The 17,534-nt window shown below is 43.4% G+C and overlaps 1 protein-coding gene across 1 annotated transcript; it reads right to left on the bottom strand.

The window, feature by feature from the left end:
* Positions 1-10,406: 10,406 nt before the first annotated feature.
* Positions 10,407-12,618, bottom strand: LOC140207936 (probable G-protein coupled receptor 139). Its single transcript, XM_072276475.1, has 2 exons — positions 12,501-12,618; positions 10,407-11,305 (listed from the first exon to the last, which is right to left on the bottom strand). The coding sequence occupies exons 1-2, from the start codon at positions 12,616-12,618 to the stop codon at positions 10,407-10,409; spliced, it is 1,017 nt and encodes a 338-aa protein (XP_072132576.1).
* Positions 12,619-17,534: the final 4,916 nt, after the last annotated feature.

Raw genomic sequence — 17,534 nt, 5'->3', positions numbered from 1 at the left:
TGCTGATGTCCACAGTTTACTCTTCTCCATAGATGCTGATGTCCACAGTTTACTCTTCTCCATAGGTGCTGATGTCCACAGTTTACTCTTCTCCATAGATGCTGATGTCCACAGTTTACTCTTCTCCATAGGTGCTGATGTCCACAGTTTACTCTTCTCCATAGATGCTGATGTCCACAGTTTACTCTTCTCCATAGGTGCTGATGTCCACAGTTTACTCTTCTCCATAGATGCTGATGTCCACAGTTTACTCTTCTCCATAGGTGCTGATGTCCACAGTTTACTCTTCTCCATAGATGCTGATGTCCACAGTTTACTCTTCTCCATAGGTGCTGATGTCCACAGTTTACTCTTCTCCATAGATGCTGATGTCCACAGTTTACTCTTCTCCATAGATGCTGATGTCCACAGTTTACTCTTCTCCATAGATGCTGATGTCCACAGTTTACTCTTCTCCATAGATGCTGATGTCCACAGTTTACTCTTCTCCATAGATGCTGATGTCCACAGTTTACTCTTCTCCATAGATGCTGATGTCCACAGTTTACTCTTCTCCATAGATGCTGATGTCCACAGTTTACTCTTCTCCATAGATGCTGATGTCCACAGTTTACTCTTCTCCATAGATGCTGATGTCCACAGTTTACTCTTCTCCATAGATGCTGATGTCCACAGTTTACTCTTCTCCATAGATGCTGATGTCCACAGTTTACTCTTCTCCATAGATGCTGATGTCCACAGTTTACTCTTCTCCATAGATGCTGATGTCCACAGTTTACTCTTCTCCATAGATGCTGATGTCCACAGTTTACTCTTCTCCATAGATGCTGATGTCCACAGTTTACTCTTCTCCATAGATGCTGATGTCCACAGTTTACTCTTCTCCATAGATGCTGATGTCCACAGTTTACTCTTCTCCATAGATGCTGATGTCCACAGTTTACTCTTCTCCATAGATGCTGATGTCCACAGTTTACTCTTCTCCATAGATGCTGCCTGGTCTGCAGAACTCCTCCAGCGTTTTGGATTTCTAAAATCTGCAGAGCTCCTCTTGTTTGTGTTTGGTCTAATCCTAGTCAGTGTCAACGAGATGTTCGGCTGTGCCAACACAGAACCGACCCTGGACAAAGAACAAGCGAATAATGGTTGAAAAGGACAGCGTTACAGAAACAGACACTTGATAATTAATGGGACAGAGGCTCAGTTAATTTTGAACTCATGCAACTGGAAAATTGGAGGATCTCTCTAAACAAACGCGATGAGGGATATTATTGTTTATACAATTAGAAAGGTGATGAGAGTAGCGGCAGTTTGTATTCAGATATTACATACTCCAGACAAAACTGAATTGAGGAATCAATCTGAATCATTCAGTGGTTGGTCCGTGATGTCAATTAATGTTCATTGTGAGGGGATGATATCTAAATATAAACTCTAAATGTAAGGTTGGTTAAGACGGGTAATAGGTAGTGAGGATAATCCTGTTAATTGTATAACCATGACTCCTGGCATTAATGAAGGCTAAATATTTGAAGGGAATTCTTCGCGATAGGATTGACAAATATTTGTAGAAGCATAATTAGAAACAGTCAAATGGCTTTGTGAGGGGAAGATCATGCCTTACACACCTGAATGACTTTCTGAGGGGTTGACAAAACAAAGGCTAGAGTGGTGGACGCTGTATGTATGGAATTGAGTGAGGCGCTTGACAAGAGCCCCTGCAATAGATTCACCCAGAACGTCGGGAGGCATGGGACTGATGGAAACTCAGCTGCCTGGGTTTGGACTTACCTTGCCCAGTGAGTATGGGACTGGCAGTAGGTGGGGCGTTTCCAGGAGATCTACTTTTTCTCATATTTGTAAACGACTTGAAAGAGGAAGTACATATGTGGGTTGGTAACTTGCTGTTTGAAGCTCCACGTAGCGTAGTGCTTAGAATCAGACTAATCCAGCTCGGGGCACTGGAAATCGGAGTTCAATGCTGGTGTTTTTTTGGAAGGAATTTGTACGAAATCCCCATCATATTTATGGGTTTTCTCCCAAGTTAAAAAAGGAAACAAAACTTAGCGATTAGACTAGAGTAACATTGAGGTTGCTGGGCTCCGTGGCTCATTGTTCTTAGCTTCATCTCTAATTGAATGAAGGACACCGATGTGCTGTTGTTGTGGATAGTGTAGAATTTCATCATAGGTTACAATGGGACGTCGACACGGTGTAGAGCTGGGGTACGATGTGATAGATGGACTTCCATGAGTAACAGTACGAGCTGATACATAATAAAAATTCAAACTGGATTATAGAGCACAAATGGCAGATTTTATTGCAGTGTGGAGGATCAGGGGAGTCGTGCTATGCAAGTCTATAGGTCCCTCAAAATTTCCAAACAAGTTAATTGAGAAGCTAAGAAGGTTTATGGCTTAAGAACTGGCAACTCCGGAAAAGTGATCTCACTATTACTTCCCGTATCACGGGCTTAAGAGGGAAAAGATGCTAAGGAAGAACAGGTAAATGTGTGGCTAACAATTTGTGCAGGAGGAAGGGCATCGTATACACATATTATTGGGCTCTCTTCGAGGTTTGGTGGACTGGTGTAAGAACATTGGTTTTACACCTGCACTGAAAGGGAGTTGATATTCTAACTGGCAAGTTTGATGTATCTGCCCTGGCATTAACATGTGGCATGTGCAGGCCTGGTCTTGGGGGTTGGGCGGGAGAGTGGGAAATGGAACTGCAAGTGAGTAAGTAGGATTGAGTAAAAAGGTAGAGACGAAGTCAAGGAACGCCAAAATGAAGTCCAGCCAGGACCCCGTTAATGAGCCCGGTGTCTCCGAGGGGCTGAAGTGAGGTTATGTCAGTAAAGGTGTGTAACACTTAAGACAGACGTACTTAGAACCTGGATTAGTACGTGACACAGTGAGCCAGATATTGCAGAGCTCTGGTTGAGAGAAGGTCAGGGCTGGTCGCTAACCATTCCAGAATTCAGATGATTCAGGCAATCCAGAAGGTGGCGGGGGCGGGGGTGGTTCTGCACTGCTGATCAGGCAGAATGTCAGAATGTCCCAGGTCCGAGATCATCCCATAGGCTTCATCAGTAACACGATGCAGGTAGAGCTCAATAATAAGGAATGTGCAATCGCTCTGATGGTGTTCTACCTGCAGCCTGTAAGACAGAGGAACAGAAAGGTCGGGAGGTTATGGGCTGATGTAAAAGCAATCATGCAGTTATTGCGGGTAAATAATCACTCCAACATTACTGGCATTCTCTTATCCCTTGAGGATGGATGGGGCTTTATGGTTCAGATGGGTCCTGGAATGTTTCCTGAAAGAGTATTTAGATGGACGACCAGGGAGGGAGACAGGCTTGACTTAGTAGTATCAGTAGTATAATTCTGGAGGTTCGCAAACAGTTTTTGATAAGGATAAGACTGGTGCTGCAGGGGGATAAATGTAAATTCGGTGAAGGATAATGACAGTAGAATTGGACATCGACTTGCAAAACAAATTATCCCAAAACTAGAATCATTCCAACCATTCACAGGATGACAAAATATGTGTACACCCCCAAATCTGCACACTCCTCTCATATAAGTGTGCACCTCAAATCCAGCGACACCCCCAAATATGCGTGTACCCCCAGAACTGAGTGAAAAACATTCTAAGGAACAGGATATATAAGTCAATCGTTATATGGTAAACTGGATTTTCAGATGACACCTGGATTTGGAGTGTGAGTGGACAGCGAAGTAGGTTATGAAAACTTTTAGCGTGAGTGAAGCAGCTGGAAACGGGCTGAACATTTTGAAGTTGGAACTTAATGTGAAATTCCATCGAGATGGGATCTAGTGTGAGCTGTTGCACTTTGGCAGGACCTACCAGGGCAGGACTTATACAATTAGTGGAAGGTAATTCAGATGTGCAGGAGAGCAGAGGGTTCCGAGAATGCAGTTTCAAAATTCCTAGATAAGGTCACGAGGAGAATCTTTGCACACACGCCTTCATATATCAGAGTACCGAGTACACGAATTAAAATGTTATGTTGAAGTTGTGTAAGACGTTATTGAGGATCGGCGTGGAGCATTATGTATAGTTCAGATCACATATCTGCAGGAAAGAGATCAATAAACTTGAAAGATTACAGAGATAATTTATAATGATGTTTCAGAAATTGAGGGGTTGAGTCAGAAGGAGAGAATCAATAGGCCTATTCTCTCCCAAACTGAGGCACTCTCCCCTCAAGTTAGGTGAGACTGGAACAAGAGTTCATATTTTAAAGGTGAAAGTAGACCACGAGAGGAAACTTCTTCACTCAGAGGGCGGTATGAACGTGGGATGAGTAGCCAGAGGAAGTGGTGAATGCAGGCTCAATCTCAACATTTAGGAGACACTTGAATGGGTAAATGGATGGGAAGTATATGAAAGGCTATGGTCTTAATGCAGGTCGTTGGGACTAGGCCAGAAAGCAGCTCAGCAGAGATTGGAAGAGCCAGAGAAAATGTTTATGTGTGTGGTGTTCGATAACACTACATCTAATCCCGAAGAATCCTCTCCAGTAAGTTTCATACCCCGAAGTGTGACTCAGCAGTTGATATTTTCCAGGATAACCCATCCCCTTTTATGAATAATGGAATACCATTTATCTCCGCTTTTTGGGTATCTTGCTTGTAGCTACAGAGAAGAGGTCCTCAGAGTTTTAATCTCCCGCTTCTCCAAGTAATCTGCAAGTATATCCCGCCTGGCCCTGGAAAATTATCCACCCTAATGCACCTTAAGAGACAAAACACTGCCCCCTTAGAGGTCCTGTACTTAAACAAATTTAAAAAAAACACTGTTGGTAACTACAGGATAGAAAAGGTTCGATCAACGACTCTTACGGCAGGGAAAAGTCCCTTCAGACCCAATGCCTTGCGACTGAGATGTACATTCAGGCAAATTTCCATCCCAGAGCAGACGGGACAAACGCAGGCAGATGGGAATGTTTTGTATGGCACCTGAACGCCACGGAAGGGGTGGGCCGAAGGGCCACTGTCAATGCTGTAATGGAAATTTTGTCGCCGAAAGGTCGACTCTACTCCTCTCGATAGATCCAGCCTGACCCGCTAAGTTCCGTGAAAATGCTGCATTCAGCTCTGGTTAGCATTCTATATCAATGATACTTTGTGCTGGAAGACTGCAGAGGAAGTTGACCAGGACTGGGGCTTATGTCATGGGGAAGATGGGTATGTGTTGATATACTGTGTTGATCTAGAAGCGGGTTTGGGATCCCAGTTCATTACTCTCTTTAGGTGCTGCACAGGGTGAGGGGTTGCTGCGAGCGGCGTAGGGCCTGCTTGTCTTTAGCAGTCGAGGCACTGAGTTCCAGGGTCAGGTAGTTCTGTTGCAGTTTTATAAATCTCCAGTTTAACCACATCCTGAGTATTGGATTCTATTATTGGAAAATTGTGGGGGTTTTGAACTGAGAGTCGAAGAGCCTTAACAAGATGCTTCCTTGATAAGGAGAGATTGGACAGTCTTGGGATATTTTACCTGGAGCGGCAGAGGCTGAGGGAGGCCTGATTGAAGTTCATAGGAACATGAAAGGCACTGACATCGTGGACATCCCGTTTTTTTTTTTCGCTGAACATGAAACATGAAATAACTAATACCAGAGTGCATGTACTTAAGATGAAAGGCCAGCGAAATCAGCATAGCGGTTGTTCTCAGATCTGCGCCTGGACGAAAGGAGCAAAAAAATCAAGCAGTTTGTAGGATGGGGGAAGAGGCAGAACGAGCCTCTTGTTGGATTTGGAGTAGGCGAGAGGAGGGGAGCTGGAAGCCAAGAGGAGATGGGCAGTGATTTGGCCACCACTGCCGGCCCACCAACTGGAGAGTGTCGTGATTAAGGGTCAAAACACTCTGTGAAGGTTGGGAACCACCTGTTGTCATCTGCTTCTGGCTGAAGGCTACGGTTACCTTATAAGGTAACTGGAGAATGCACCGTAACAGGTATATGTAACAAGGTGAAAGGGGGAAAACTACTGGTGAGAGAGTTTATTGGGATAATGATAATGTGTGACTGATGAAAATTGAGCATTATGAACTGTAAATTCAGAATCGCCGCTCTGAGAAACGATTCTCACATGGCCACGGAAATAAAAGACATTCAAATATCTGAGTCCGGGTGTTGTTTTGTATTCTCCGACAATATCACTATTTGAGTCCGAACGTGATTTGACTTGGCCTGACAAATTTGGCGACGAGGATGGGACTTTTTAAACGCGATATAGTGAACCCTTGACCGAGAATTTGGCCCCTCGGACTGTGCCAGAAAAGGTTGTCCCTCACCAGCCGGTGATCATTGTACCTGCGTTCGGGTAAGGAAAAGAAGAAAACTGCGAGAAGGGACAGGGAACCATGAAATTTAAAATTGCTTTAAAATAAAACTGATCCACTTTGTGACCCAGATGTTCGCTTTTATAATCAGTGGATTGTATAAGTGTATAACTGAGGCTCGCGAATGTTGCAACATCTGTTAAGTACACTTTAATTCTGAAAAGTGTTGGGTTACCATCCTAGTAGGTTGGTGGACCCCTCTAAAGGTAAACCGGCAAGAACGGCGCCTCACGAGCGACGCCCGAGTGATCCTAAAACGAAAGTACCGGTAAACGACACCGCGATGTAGGAAGTCGAAAAGTACAAGACAAAGAATTTGCTGGTTTCCTGCAGGATCGCCCGCTGATAAGGTTTGGTTGAGAACAGGGGATAGCATGTACTCTGTCACATTTTCTAGTGAGTCATATGCTTGGAGTCAAGGGGATTGGATTTATGGCGGTGCTTTCGACTCGCTAAAAATGAAATATTTGACCTCGATTACATGTTATGGTGTTCTAACAAATGGGACACCAACAACTTACAACTGAACGCAAGAAAGAACCTATTTCTAACAAAGGAATCATGATTTCGAGGTGGCGCTCTCTGCGTCGGCTATTGTTTCCGCCGAGGTGCCGGGTCAGAACGGGTCCCCGAATTAACACCTATTAGTCGGGAACAGACAGGTCAGAAAACAAAATCAAAAGGGAACAGGAGAGAAGCAGTAGATAAATCTACTGGGGAAGATATCAGTGAGTTTCCCCGAAAATTGTGGGGAAATCACAATTCTAAAGCCCTGGGTCGCGCCTGTGGTATAGAATACCGTTAATTAATCTCCTAACCCGCTAAGACAACCAACTGGTTCACACAAACTTGTCAAGTTTTCCAGCTCCTGCCCGGGGATTTGCGCGCACTCCTCAGTGTTACATATGGAACTTCTTGGGGAGGGACACAGAGTAGGTTCTCCAGTCCCAGACAGACGCCCGAACGTGACTGGAAACCAGGTCGGGCGGGCGATGTAAGACAAGCCATGGGTCGCTGAGGTAATGGAACCCATTTTAATGACGGCCCGACAGCACGGGGATTTTTGCGAACTTTCCCGAAGTTCACATATAAAAGGCAAATCCCTTTCGGACATTATAGCTCGTTTTAAGGATACCTGGTAGTCCAGTGCTGGCAAACTCCTAGACCATCAGAATACCCAGCTGGCAGTGTAGACTTTTCTGAACTGCCTCCGACCTGCGATTGCCCAGTCCTTTCAGTTAACTAATCTTAATTGGCAGACCCAGCAGTTATTATTAAAGTTTCTATAAATGAAACATTCTTGAGATTTTTCACTCCCCACCCCCCACCCCAAATCGGTGTGCAAATATATTTGCCAACATACCCCTAAATTTGTGCACATTCCTAAATCAGCACGCACCACAAAATCCTTGTGGAACCCCAAATCTGCGTCGGCTTCCAAATTCACGCAACCCGCAAACTCGCTGACATCTCCACATGCACATTAGATTATTCTTGAGCAAAATAATTTCAAACAGATCACAATCTGTCTGCTTCCACCTTATAAAACAGTAAGAACAAAGTTCATAATTGGAAGTGCTTTAATTAATAAAATATCGGAAGTAAAGGAATGTTGAGATTTGTCACAACTCCACATGCAACGGCTCCCACAAATCCGTGTGCAGCCCCACTTGCCTGTGCACCCCCATGTTTTTAAAATGTTTCTTCTTTGAAAATAAAATGTGCGTACATGGGTGTCAGCTGGGTTGGTGGTGCATACGGTCTAAGGGTGCTTACGGATTTGGGGATGTTGGTCGATTTTGAGTTGTAACGAATCTCAAGGTTGTTTCATTGAGAGGTATTTTATTAATAAATACACATTTAATTTTCATCTCTGCTCTTACTATGATTTTTAAGATGGAGGTTGCTACTGAGTGGCCTATTTGAAATTATTCCTCCTCTGGGATAAGCTGATGTGTATCCAAAGGGTGTTGTCAGGTTCGCAGTGAGCAGCGATATGGGTGTCCATCCGTACTTGTGAGTGCATCTCGATTTGTGGGTCTTGGTGGATTTGGGTTAATGACAAATATCAAGGTTGTTTCGTTTAGAGATACTTTAATAAATAATGCACTTCAACAGCGAACTTTGTTCTTGCTATTTTCAATGTGGATTCAGCCATCTTGTGAAAAAGATCGAAATGATTCTCACTCCAGGATAAACAATCGTACTTGCAGGAGCGCACTTGTATTTGAAGGTGCACAGACATTTGGAGATGTTCACGGCGAGTTTGAGTACACACGGATCTGGGGATGTCTCAAGGTCTTTTCGTTTATAGATACTTTAATAACAGATGCACATCGAACTTTGAATTTGTTCTAGATTTTTGAAAGCGGAAACAGCTATTCTGTGAACTGTTAGAAATGACTCCTGCATTTGGATAACCTAATGTTCATGTGAAGTTGTCAGCGGGTTTTGGATGCATATGGATTTAGGGGTTCGCTCTTATTTGCTGATGTGCGCAGATGTAGGGTCTGATATGTCTAATATGGAGGTGCACACGGATTTTGGGTACACCATATTTGGGTGTATCGGCCGATTTGCAGTTGCAGTTGAATTTTCGGATGCGTGCGGATTTTTATCATGGAAACAGTCATTTTCTGAACGGTTTGAAATGATTCCTGCTCTGAGTTAATCTGTTGCGGATGTTGGAGTTTCATCCTGTTTGGAGTGGGTACTAATTTGTGGAGTGCTCTGATTTAGGGCGGTGTTGGCAAATAGGGGATTTCACACTGGTCAAATGATCCGAACAGATTCAGTGACGTGACCACCAGTATAATGGTGCAGTCTGATTCGCGAATGCTCGTTGATTTAGGAGCATGCAGATTAATATGGGGATGTTTACGGATTTCGGGTTTCTCACAGAGATGTGGTGCTTGTGGATTTGTAGTGTGACGTATCTGAATTTTGTTTTATTTATAAACACTTTCAGAATCAATGCACTTTGAAGTTTCAACAGTATTCTTGTTACTTTATGGCAAACAGTTTGCGAACGGTTTGAAATTATTCTTTGACCCGGATACTGTTCGGATCATGTGGTGGGTGTCAGCGTGTTTGGGATCCGCACTCAGTTGGGGATTGCACAGAGTTAAGGTAAATTCGGTATGTATACGGTGCACAGAGTTTTTGGGGGCTGCGCCTGGATTTCGGCATGCATGCAGATTTAGGCGTGTGCTCTGCCTTGGGGGTACACACGGATTTGGTGATATGCTCAGATTTAGAGCGTGTTGTCGAATATCCGGCTGCACACAGATTTGTAGTAACTTAGATATTTGGGTTGCGTACGGTTTTTTAATGTCGAAATACCCCCATTTTCGAAAATTTTTGAAATGATTCCTGCTCTGGAATGATCTATTATGGGGTTGCAGCGTGTTTGTGATATGTACTTATTTCCAGATTGCGCAGACTTAGAACAGAGTCCGCTAACAGAGAGATACACACCGATTTGGAAACGTTCATTGATTTAGGGGTGTGTAGGCCAATATGGGGCTGTTTATAGAATTCGGGCTTCTAACGGATCTGTGGTGTTGGGAACAGAGAGAGCGAGAGACAAGTGGTGTCAGAATGGGAACAAGTTGATCTGAGGTCGGTGTGGTAAGTTGTAAATAAAATTGACGAACTCAGCGTGGGTGCAGGAAGCAGCACCAATTCAGACGTCACTGGACTGACAGCACCAATTCAGCCGTCAATGTAGGGCATGAACGGGTTGTTTCGGGAACCCAGGCAACCTCGCAGGAGAATGGCTTTGCACCTGGACTAATGTCTCTGGGCAGCCAGAAGGATTGCAGGGTGGAACTACGGTGTAAATTGGATAAATAGGCCAGAGATGAGAAGATAGGCCGGCGAATGAGGGGCGATCATTGCAGCTGTATAATGAAAAATTTATGTAATTTCCGCTTGGGAGGTGTGAGTGGAACAAGGATATCGCAGGACCCAGAGGAACAAAAATTGCCCACAGTGGATAGAACTTCAGTGGTTTCAGGTCGAGCGACGCCGCAACGTCACGAGTTCTTCACAAACATGAGAGAGAGCGGTGATTTTACCACATTCTTTAGCTGCTCCCTGAACTTGGTCTGCGTAACGGTGTAAAGGGCCGTGTTCGTGCAACAGCTCAGAAGCTGCAGAATGGCGCCCAGCTCTCGCAGCGAATCAGGTGGGCGCACATACGTGACAAAAGCATACAGCCGATTCCACGCAGAATACACAGTGAAAGGTGCCCACAGCAAGATGAAATTGCCCGAGACGATCAGCAATAAAACGAGGTATTTCCTGCGTTTCTCCATCTCCGGGTCTCTGGCACTCTGTCCGTTGCCAGGAAAACTGAGTCTCCTGCGCGCTCTGCTCGTGACTAAGACGTGCCTGGCGGTGAAGCAATTCGTCAGCAGAACCAGCACAAATGGGAATACAGGGGTGAGGATGTAATAAAATAGTTCAAATTGAGTCGCGATAAATAAATTCAAATAATGCACTCTCCCCCTACAAATAAATGGAACAGCTATCCACGTGTAGTACCCCGAGAGTCTAAAATACCAGTAAATATTCTTTAAAAAGCCAATGGCACTCACTGTCCCCAAAACCACGACAGCGGTTTTCTCGGTGCAATATTTTGATTTCAGCTTCTGGCAACAAATGGCGACAAACCGATCAAAGGTAAACGTGACCGTGAACCAGACGGAGCAGTCGGTTGCGGTGTAAAGGAGAACAGCGTGGATATTACACCCCTTGGTCATTGATCGGAAGAAAACGTCGATTGGTACGTACATAAGTGGAATCTTGCTCAATATCAGGTCGAGGATAAGAACCAGCAGATCCGCCACTGCCATGGCAACCAGGTAGCAAGTGACAACTCTGGAGAGGCCGCACTTTCCCCGAGAAAGGACGAATATGGTCACCATGTTCACTGCGAAGATAGGAATCAATGAGGGTAAACACATCAGGAAGCATTTACATATAAAGTAATCCACTTTTCTGTATGTGACAATGTCAAGAATGAGCGTACCTGACAGAATAAAACAATCGCAAAAGTTAAACTGCTTTGCAAATGTGTGTACACTCAATGCAATATGTTGGACCGAATATCGGTAAAGAAACAGAGAGCGGAGGTTACAGATAACGATGGCTGACGATTGATGGATTTCGTACTTTTTGAGGCAAAGGGCCGAATAGCGCATCATCGATTAAATCTGCGGCATCTCGACTGTCGTGAAGTTAGTATCCTTGACAGGAACCACCTCTGGATAAAGAGCAGCTTCCCGCCGCTGACCGTCACCAGGGGCAACGGGATTTGCAAATGGAGCAGCAGCACAAATCACAATTATTGCACCTCTCTTCCCGTTTCTCGACTTTGAGGGAGTGTTATTCTCTTCAAATTATACCACGAGGCTCACCGTCTATTTGTTGTAGCTTTGCCTTTATATTCGTATGATATTCATTATATTCTCAAATACGTTTTATTTTCTCAGCAAGAATGAAGTTGATTTGTCACCATAAAAATACGTCACGATCAATATTTCAAGAACTTACGGAAGTCTATCACGTTTTCAGAAATGTGTTACCTAGGCTTTAAACATCGTCAAATGCACCTGGTGTGAAATATACATTCTATAATTTTTGATCCCAAACGGAATATGCAGTTTTAAGAACACAGTGGGGAGGAAGACGGTCAGATGCAGGAGAGGGACGTCCTGATTACATTCGCGGAGAGATGCTTCCCTTGCTTCAGTGGAAACTCAGGCAGCTCGTGAAAGTTGGAAAGTGATTAAAGTTTGTGTGAAATTTGTCTTCCGACTGATGTTGGTTAAAACGACCAGGGAGAAATGGAGAAGGAATGCTCACAATAAGGTTACACTTTCTACAGGAATAAGACAGATAATAAGATACACTGTTGTTGTAAACCCGCTGTGGATCATCACAAGTGTTAGCACATATTTCCTTAGGCAGGAGTCCTGGATTCAGTAAATTATCGAAGTGTATTTGCTTAATTATCAACTGGTATGTGTGTCAGCAGCCTTAATTATTATTATGAGAGGTACAGGCCAAAAGGAAAATGTGCAGTTAAATTTTGTTTCATAAGTTACCTTTGGACAGAGACTCACCGGGAAGAGCAATGATGCCGAGGACAGGGAAGAAAATCACTTGAATGGTGAATAAAACATTCGTGACTCGAAAATCTACCGTTATCCGTTCATCATGCGCAAAAATATATGGAACCATCCAGAAGATGTTTTTCCCATTTTCTGTTATATTCCAAGCCGTCCATCCCGAATTCTGATCCATGACAGAACGAGCCGGTCTGTCCTTACTCTCCTCTTTGTGCCGCTCCGGATCTCTGTCCGTGACAGGAGAGGCTGTGCTCGCTGAAACTGGGGGAACTGAGTGAAAGCGACTCTTATTAATAAGAGAGAGAAACCCTCCGGTGACGTCAGCAGCCTACCTTGAAAAGGCGCTATTTATTTTCCATGAAATGACAGAAAGAGTTAACCCTTGGTTTACCCAGTAGCTGAGGAAGAAGTGTGTATATAAGCACTGCTGCTATTACATATATTCGAATTACAAAAATAAATTTAAAAAAAACTAACAATATAACTGCACCTCTTCCTAGAGATGCTGCCTGGCCTGCTGCGTTCACCAGCAACTTTTATGTGTGTTGCTTGAATTTCCAGCATCTGCAGAATTCCTGTTGTTAACAATATTTCAGTCGACTTAGCTGAATATTAAGTTGAAAAAATGGTCCTTAAATAATGAACAAATGTATGTATTTTGTTTTAAAATCCCGTGTAAGGAATGAGGTAAATAAGTCAAAAATCACAAGTGATTCTTCCTTGGTGTGTGTAAAATAAGAAATGCAGAACAGCGGTTCTGGAACAGCGGCATTAGCTTAGGATGTGTTAATTTTTATAACAGAGAAAGACTATCAGCCTTTCTCGAAAAAGGGGTTCCCTTGGGAGCCGGGAGTAGCGAGTAGACAAGAGCGGCAGATATGCGGGGAGGAGGAAGACAGAAGGTGAGGGAGAGAAAGGCAGAAACAGAGACAGGGGATGATGGAATTAACTGTCGGCAACTGGGATCCCTCCAGCACAGTGTGGATCAGATCACCGAGTGGCCGATAAGTATTCTTTGCACGCAGTCTTACTCTGCCTCTACAAGTGGCTGACTGGTATTTCTCACGTCATCCTGATATAGTAGTAGATTAATAATCTTCAACATGTGTACTCAGTCTCGGTTTACTGCGAATTCTTCATGCTGTTAAATCAGAAAGAAACAAGGGCAAAAAATAACTCCTTACTGTCGATACCCGTATACCATACAAGAGGCCAGGACGCATTCATACATACGGTACCACTCTCCGGCAGCTGATGCAATTCCGCTGGGTGTAAAGAGTCGATGTGACAGAAAACACTTAAATCCAGGAGCATCAGAACCTTTCTATGAAATGACTTTGTACTTATTGGCAAGCAAAGGTGACGCTGTACGTTTGTACAATTTACCCTCCATTGAAAATCACACAAAAAACAAAAGACACCAGTGCTCTAAATCGGTTATTCGGTTTACTTTATTATGATTCTCCCCTTTATGTAGCCTTCTTGGAATGTTTCCTGTTCTTTAACAGTATCTGCCTTCATATATTATTTGAAAATCTTTGGGAACTGGTGTTATTTTCATTTCCCCCTGAATAATGTCATGGCATATTTGTGAGACTGCAAAGATCGAACGGGAACTAGTGAAACACGTCTCTTCTTGACTGTTATTAATCTCTGTTGTGGTTTGCAATGAGCTCCTCTTAAAGCTTAGAAATGTAGAAACAGCAGAACGGGCACGTTTATTCACAATGGTCACCGCAATATATTTGTCAGAATGGTGTTCAAAGCGGTAAGCTTTTGATTAAAAGCGTACACGTTGCAATAAAACATATTTCTTCGTCACACAAAACATCAGACAAGCACAGTTGTGCATAGCAGGTGTCGAAGTAAAGGTATTCTTAGATTATTTTGTCGGCACCATTACGTCCAGCCACTGAATACCAGCGGCACATGGTTCTTCAGCTGCTAATCAACTGAGCAGTAATCAGATTTAGATTTGTGCGTATAAATCACAAATTTCAACAAATCCCTTTTACAGATGTGTAACCCTGTGCTACAAACACTCGTTTTCCCTGCTGTGCTCGGAGTGTAACCACGTCTGATGTGATGATAACGATAAAACACAGCGAGCGTTCTTCCCCAACAGCTTGTGTTTACTGATATTCTTGTGTAAAAATATAAATCCAGGAATGCATCAATGATACCAATCCTGAGCCACTGACTCTGCAGTATTGTGTCTTGCTCAAACAGCCGTTATGTTTGCCTGTATGTGAGCGGCCATTGACAATCGAATATATTGTGAATATTTTCATATTTGCCTTTCGTAACCCGTGACAATGGGATCACTGATAATTGGACATCATCTTTAGTCGAACAGTTCTGCTCAGTGACATTTTTAAAGACAGGGCTTCGCACTGCCAGTGATGGTGTTGAAGTAGCAGCGACATTACTAGGGTCGACCCTACTGGATCTGGGCAAGCTGCTTAGTTCTCCGTGTGGACAGTGATGGGACTGGATATGCAGTGAGGTTATCACTGTGGTCAGGGATGTGGATTTGATCAGTCGTGACTCTGTCAGTCTGGTCAGTGATGTGTCTGGATCTGCAATGATAATAAGGAATAGCTTATTTCCCTCAGCAATCAGGATTCTGAAAGGGCATTGAACCCAACAATACTCCCTCACTACATGTTGTCCTCTTTTTGCACTAATTAAATTTAGTTTTTTTTTTACATATTATCTTCTAACTGTGATTTACAGTTTTTATTATTATGTATTGCAGCGCATAACGACACATTTCACGACATATTAAACCTCATTCCGGTTCTGATTTTCTACAGTCTCTGATTCGCGGCTGCTCCATTTATTACTACTCGGGTCCATTTACGGAATAAACTATGCCTCTGATAGCCGTCACGTTTCAGAAGTGCAAACGATTTTTCTCCTTCAGATCTGACAACTTTCTTTATCTACTGTGCAATATTACATTTGTAAATGTTTTGAGTTTACACTCTACCACGAATCACTTTACACGGTACGAAATAAATAATGTATTGTGCCAACCTTATTTTAGAATCATGCTAACATTTATTTCTCATTTTCATCTGTTTTTACAGTGCACCAACGTAGGTCTATCTTTCCGCAGCATAGTCTACGTCATAGTCTATTCATGTTGTTCAGCCACTGGGCTGGTGCCTTTAGCATAATGTTTACTCCCCTGCACAGGTACAGTGATAGGAACATGCAAATTAACCGACACCAGTACTCTGCATTAAAGGTATCAGATGTTATTTTTTCTTTCGTGATGCATATCCAGCAATCGTCGTCTTGATTTTAATTGTAATGTACTAATGTTGCATTTTGTCTTGGATATTTGCATTAGATATGACAGATATGTATTTCTTTAGGTGAACCACATACCCTAAAGATTAACAAGTACCATTTTGATTCATGTGATAACATACTGTATATTCATTGATAGAGCTGAGCTCTTTTATTTTAGCTTGTAGAAGAACAAAAGTACGTATAACTTTCCTGCACGAATATACTGTACTTTGCTGATTAAGTATGAGCTTCAATACAATCAGTCTCAGATGTTATAATGGGTCATGTGCTTGACCTGACTGCAGGCCAGGTCCAGGCCCCATTCGAAAGCCTGGTCATTCCTGCGGGCAGTGGCCACGTGACCTGATAGCTGCACGTCATGTTTCATGATTTTGCGATCTCCCTGGATTCAAGGATTCAAAGCTGGGTGGCAGTGTGAAATGTGAGGAGGATGTTATGAGAATGCAGGGTGACTTGGACAGGCTGGGTGAGATGGCAGATGCAGTTTAATGTGGATAAATGTGAGGTTATCCACTTTAGTGGTAAGAACAGGAAGGCAGATTATTATCTAAATGGAGTCAAGTTAGGAAAAAAGGAAGTACAACGAGATCTAGGTGTTCTTGTACATCAGTCACTGAAAGCAAGCATGCAAGTATAGCAGGTTATGAAGAAAGCTAATGAAATGCTGGCCTTCATAACAAGGGGAATTGAGTATAATGGCAAAGAGGTCCTTCTGCAGCTGTACAGGGCCCTGGTGAGACCACACCTGGAGTACTCTGTGCAGAATTGGTCTCCAAATTTAAGGAAGGACATTCTTGCTATTGAGAGAGTGCAGCGTAAGTTCACAAGCTTAATTCCCGAGATGGTGGGACTGTCATATGTCGAAAGATTGGAGCGACTGGGCTTGTATACTCTGGAATTTAGAAGGCTGAGTGGGCATCTTATTGAAACATATAAGATTATTAAGGGATTGGACACGCTGGAGGCAGGAAGCATGTTCCCGCTGATGGGTGAGTCCAGAAACAGAGGCCACAGTTTAAGAATAAGGGATAGGCCATTTAGAACGGAGTTGAGGAAAACTTTTTCACCCAGAGATTGGTGGATATATGGAATGTCCCAGAAGGCTGTGGAGGCCAAGTCTCTGGATGCTTTCAAGAAAGAGCTGGATAGAGCTCTTAAAGATAGCGGAATCAAGGTTATGGGGATAAGGCAGCAACTGGATACTGATTGTGGAAGATCAGCCATGAATACAGTGAATGGCGGTGCCGGCTCGAAGGGCCGAATGGCCTGCTCCTGCACCTATTGTCTATTCTAAGTTCCAGATCCCTTCTGACATATGGTTGGAAAAGTATCTTTTCCTCAGATCCCTCTGTATTGCCAATCCTTTGACACGATTCTATTGTCTATATACTCTCCCGTCTCGTCGAGTGAGAAAGCTGTCCGGTTTTGAGTATTTCAACACCAGATGTACTGAAGAAGATGCTGATTATGTGTTATCTTGTGCGTAAGTCTATACTACACACGTGGAGTTTGAAACATTGACTGCACAGAAGCTAAAGTTGAAATTAGCAACATGTTTACCACTCAGTTACATTACTGCTTTGCTCAATCGCTTCGCTCCGTCGTCCGAGCTATAAAACAAGCTATTTCTGTTGGTGTCTGTTTCATAGAATTGGCAATCAGGTGTGCGGTGGCTTACCTGTATAGATTCCAGACCAGATGCAGTTT

This window comes from Mobula birostris, chromosome 13 (assembly GCF_030028105.1).
Source record: "Mobula birostris isolate sMobBir1 chromosome 13, sMobBir1.hap1, whole genome shotgun sequence".
Lineage (NCBI taxonomy): Eukaryota > Metazoa > Chordata > Chondrichthyes > Myliobatiformes > Myliobatidae > Mobula > Mobula birostris.
Note: the sequence above shows the minus strand (reverse complement) of the source record. Positions and strands in the feature narration are given on the sequence as shown.

Coding starts and splice junctions, on each gene's coding strand:
- LOC140207936 (XM_072276475.1), bottom strand. CDS start 12,618: ATGGTTCCATATATTTTTGCGCATGATGAACGGATAACGGTAGATTTT. Junction 11,306..12,500: donor CGGCATCATTGCTCTTCCCG/GTGAGTCTCTGT, acceptor CTATCTTCGCAG/TGAACATGGTGACCATATTC.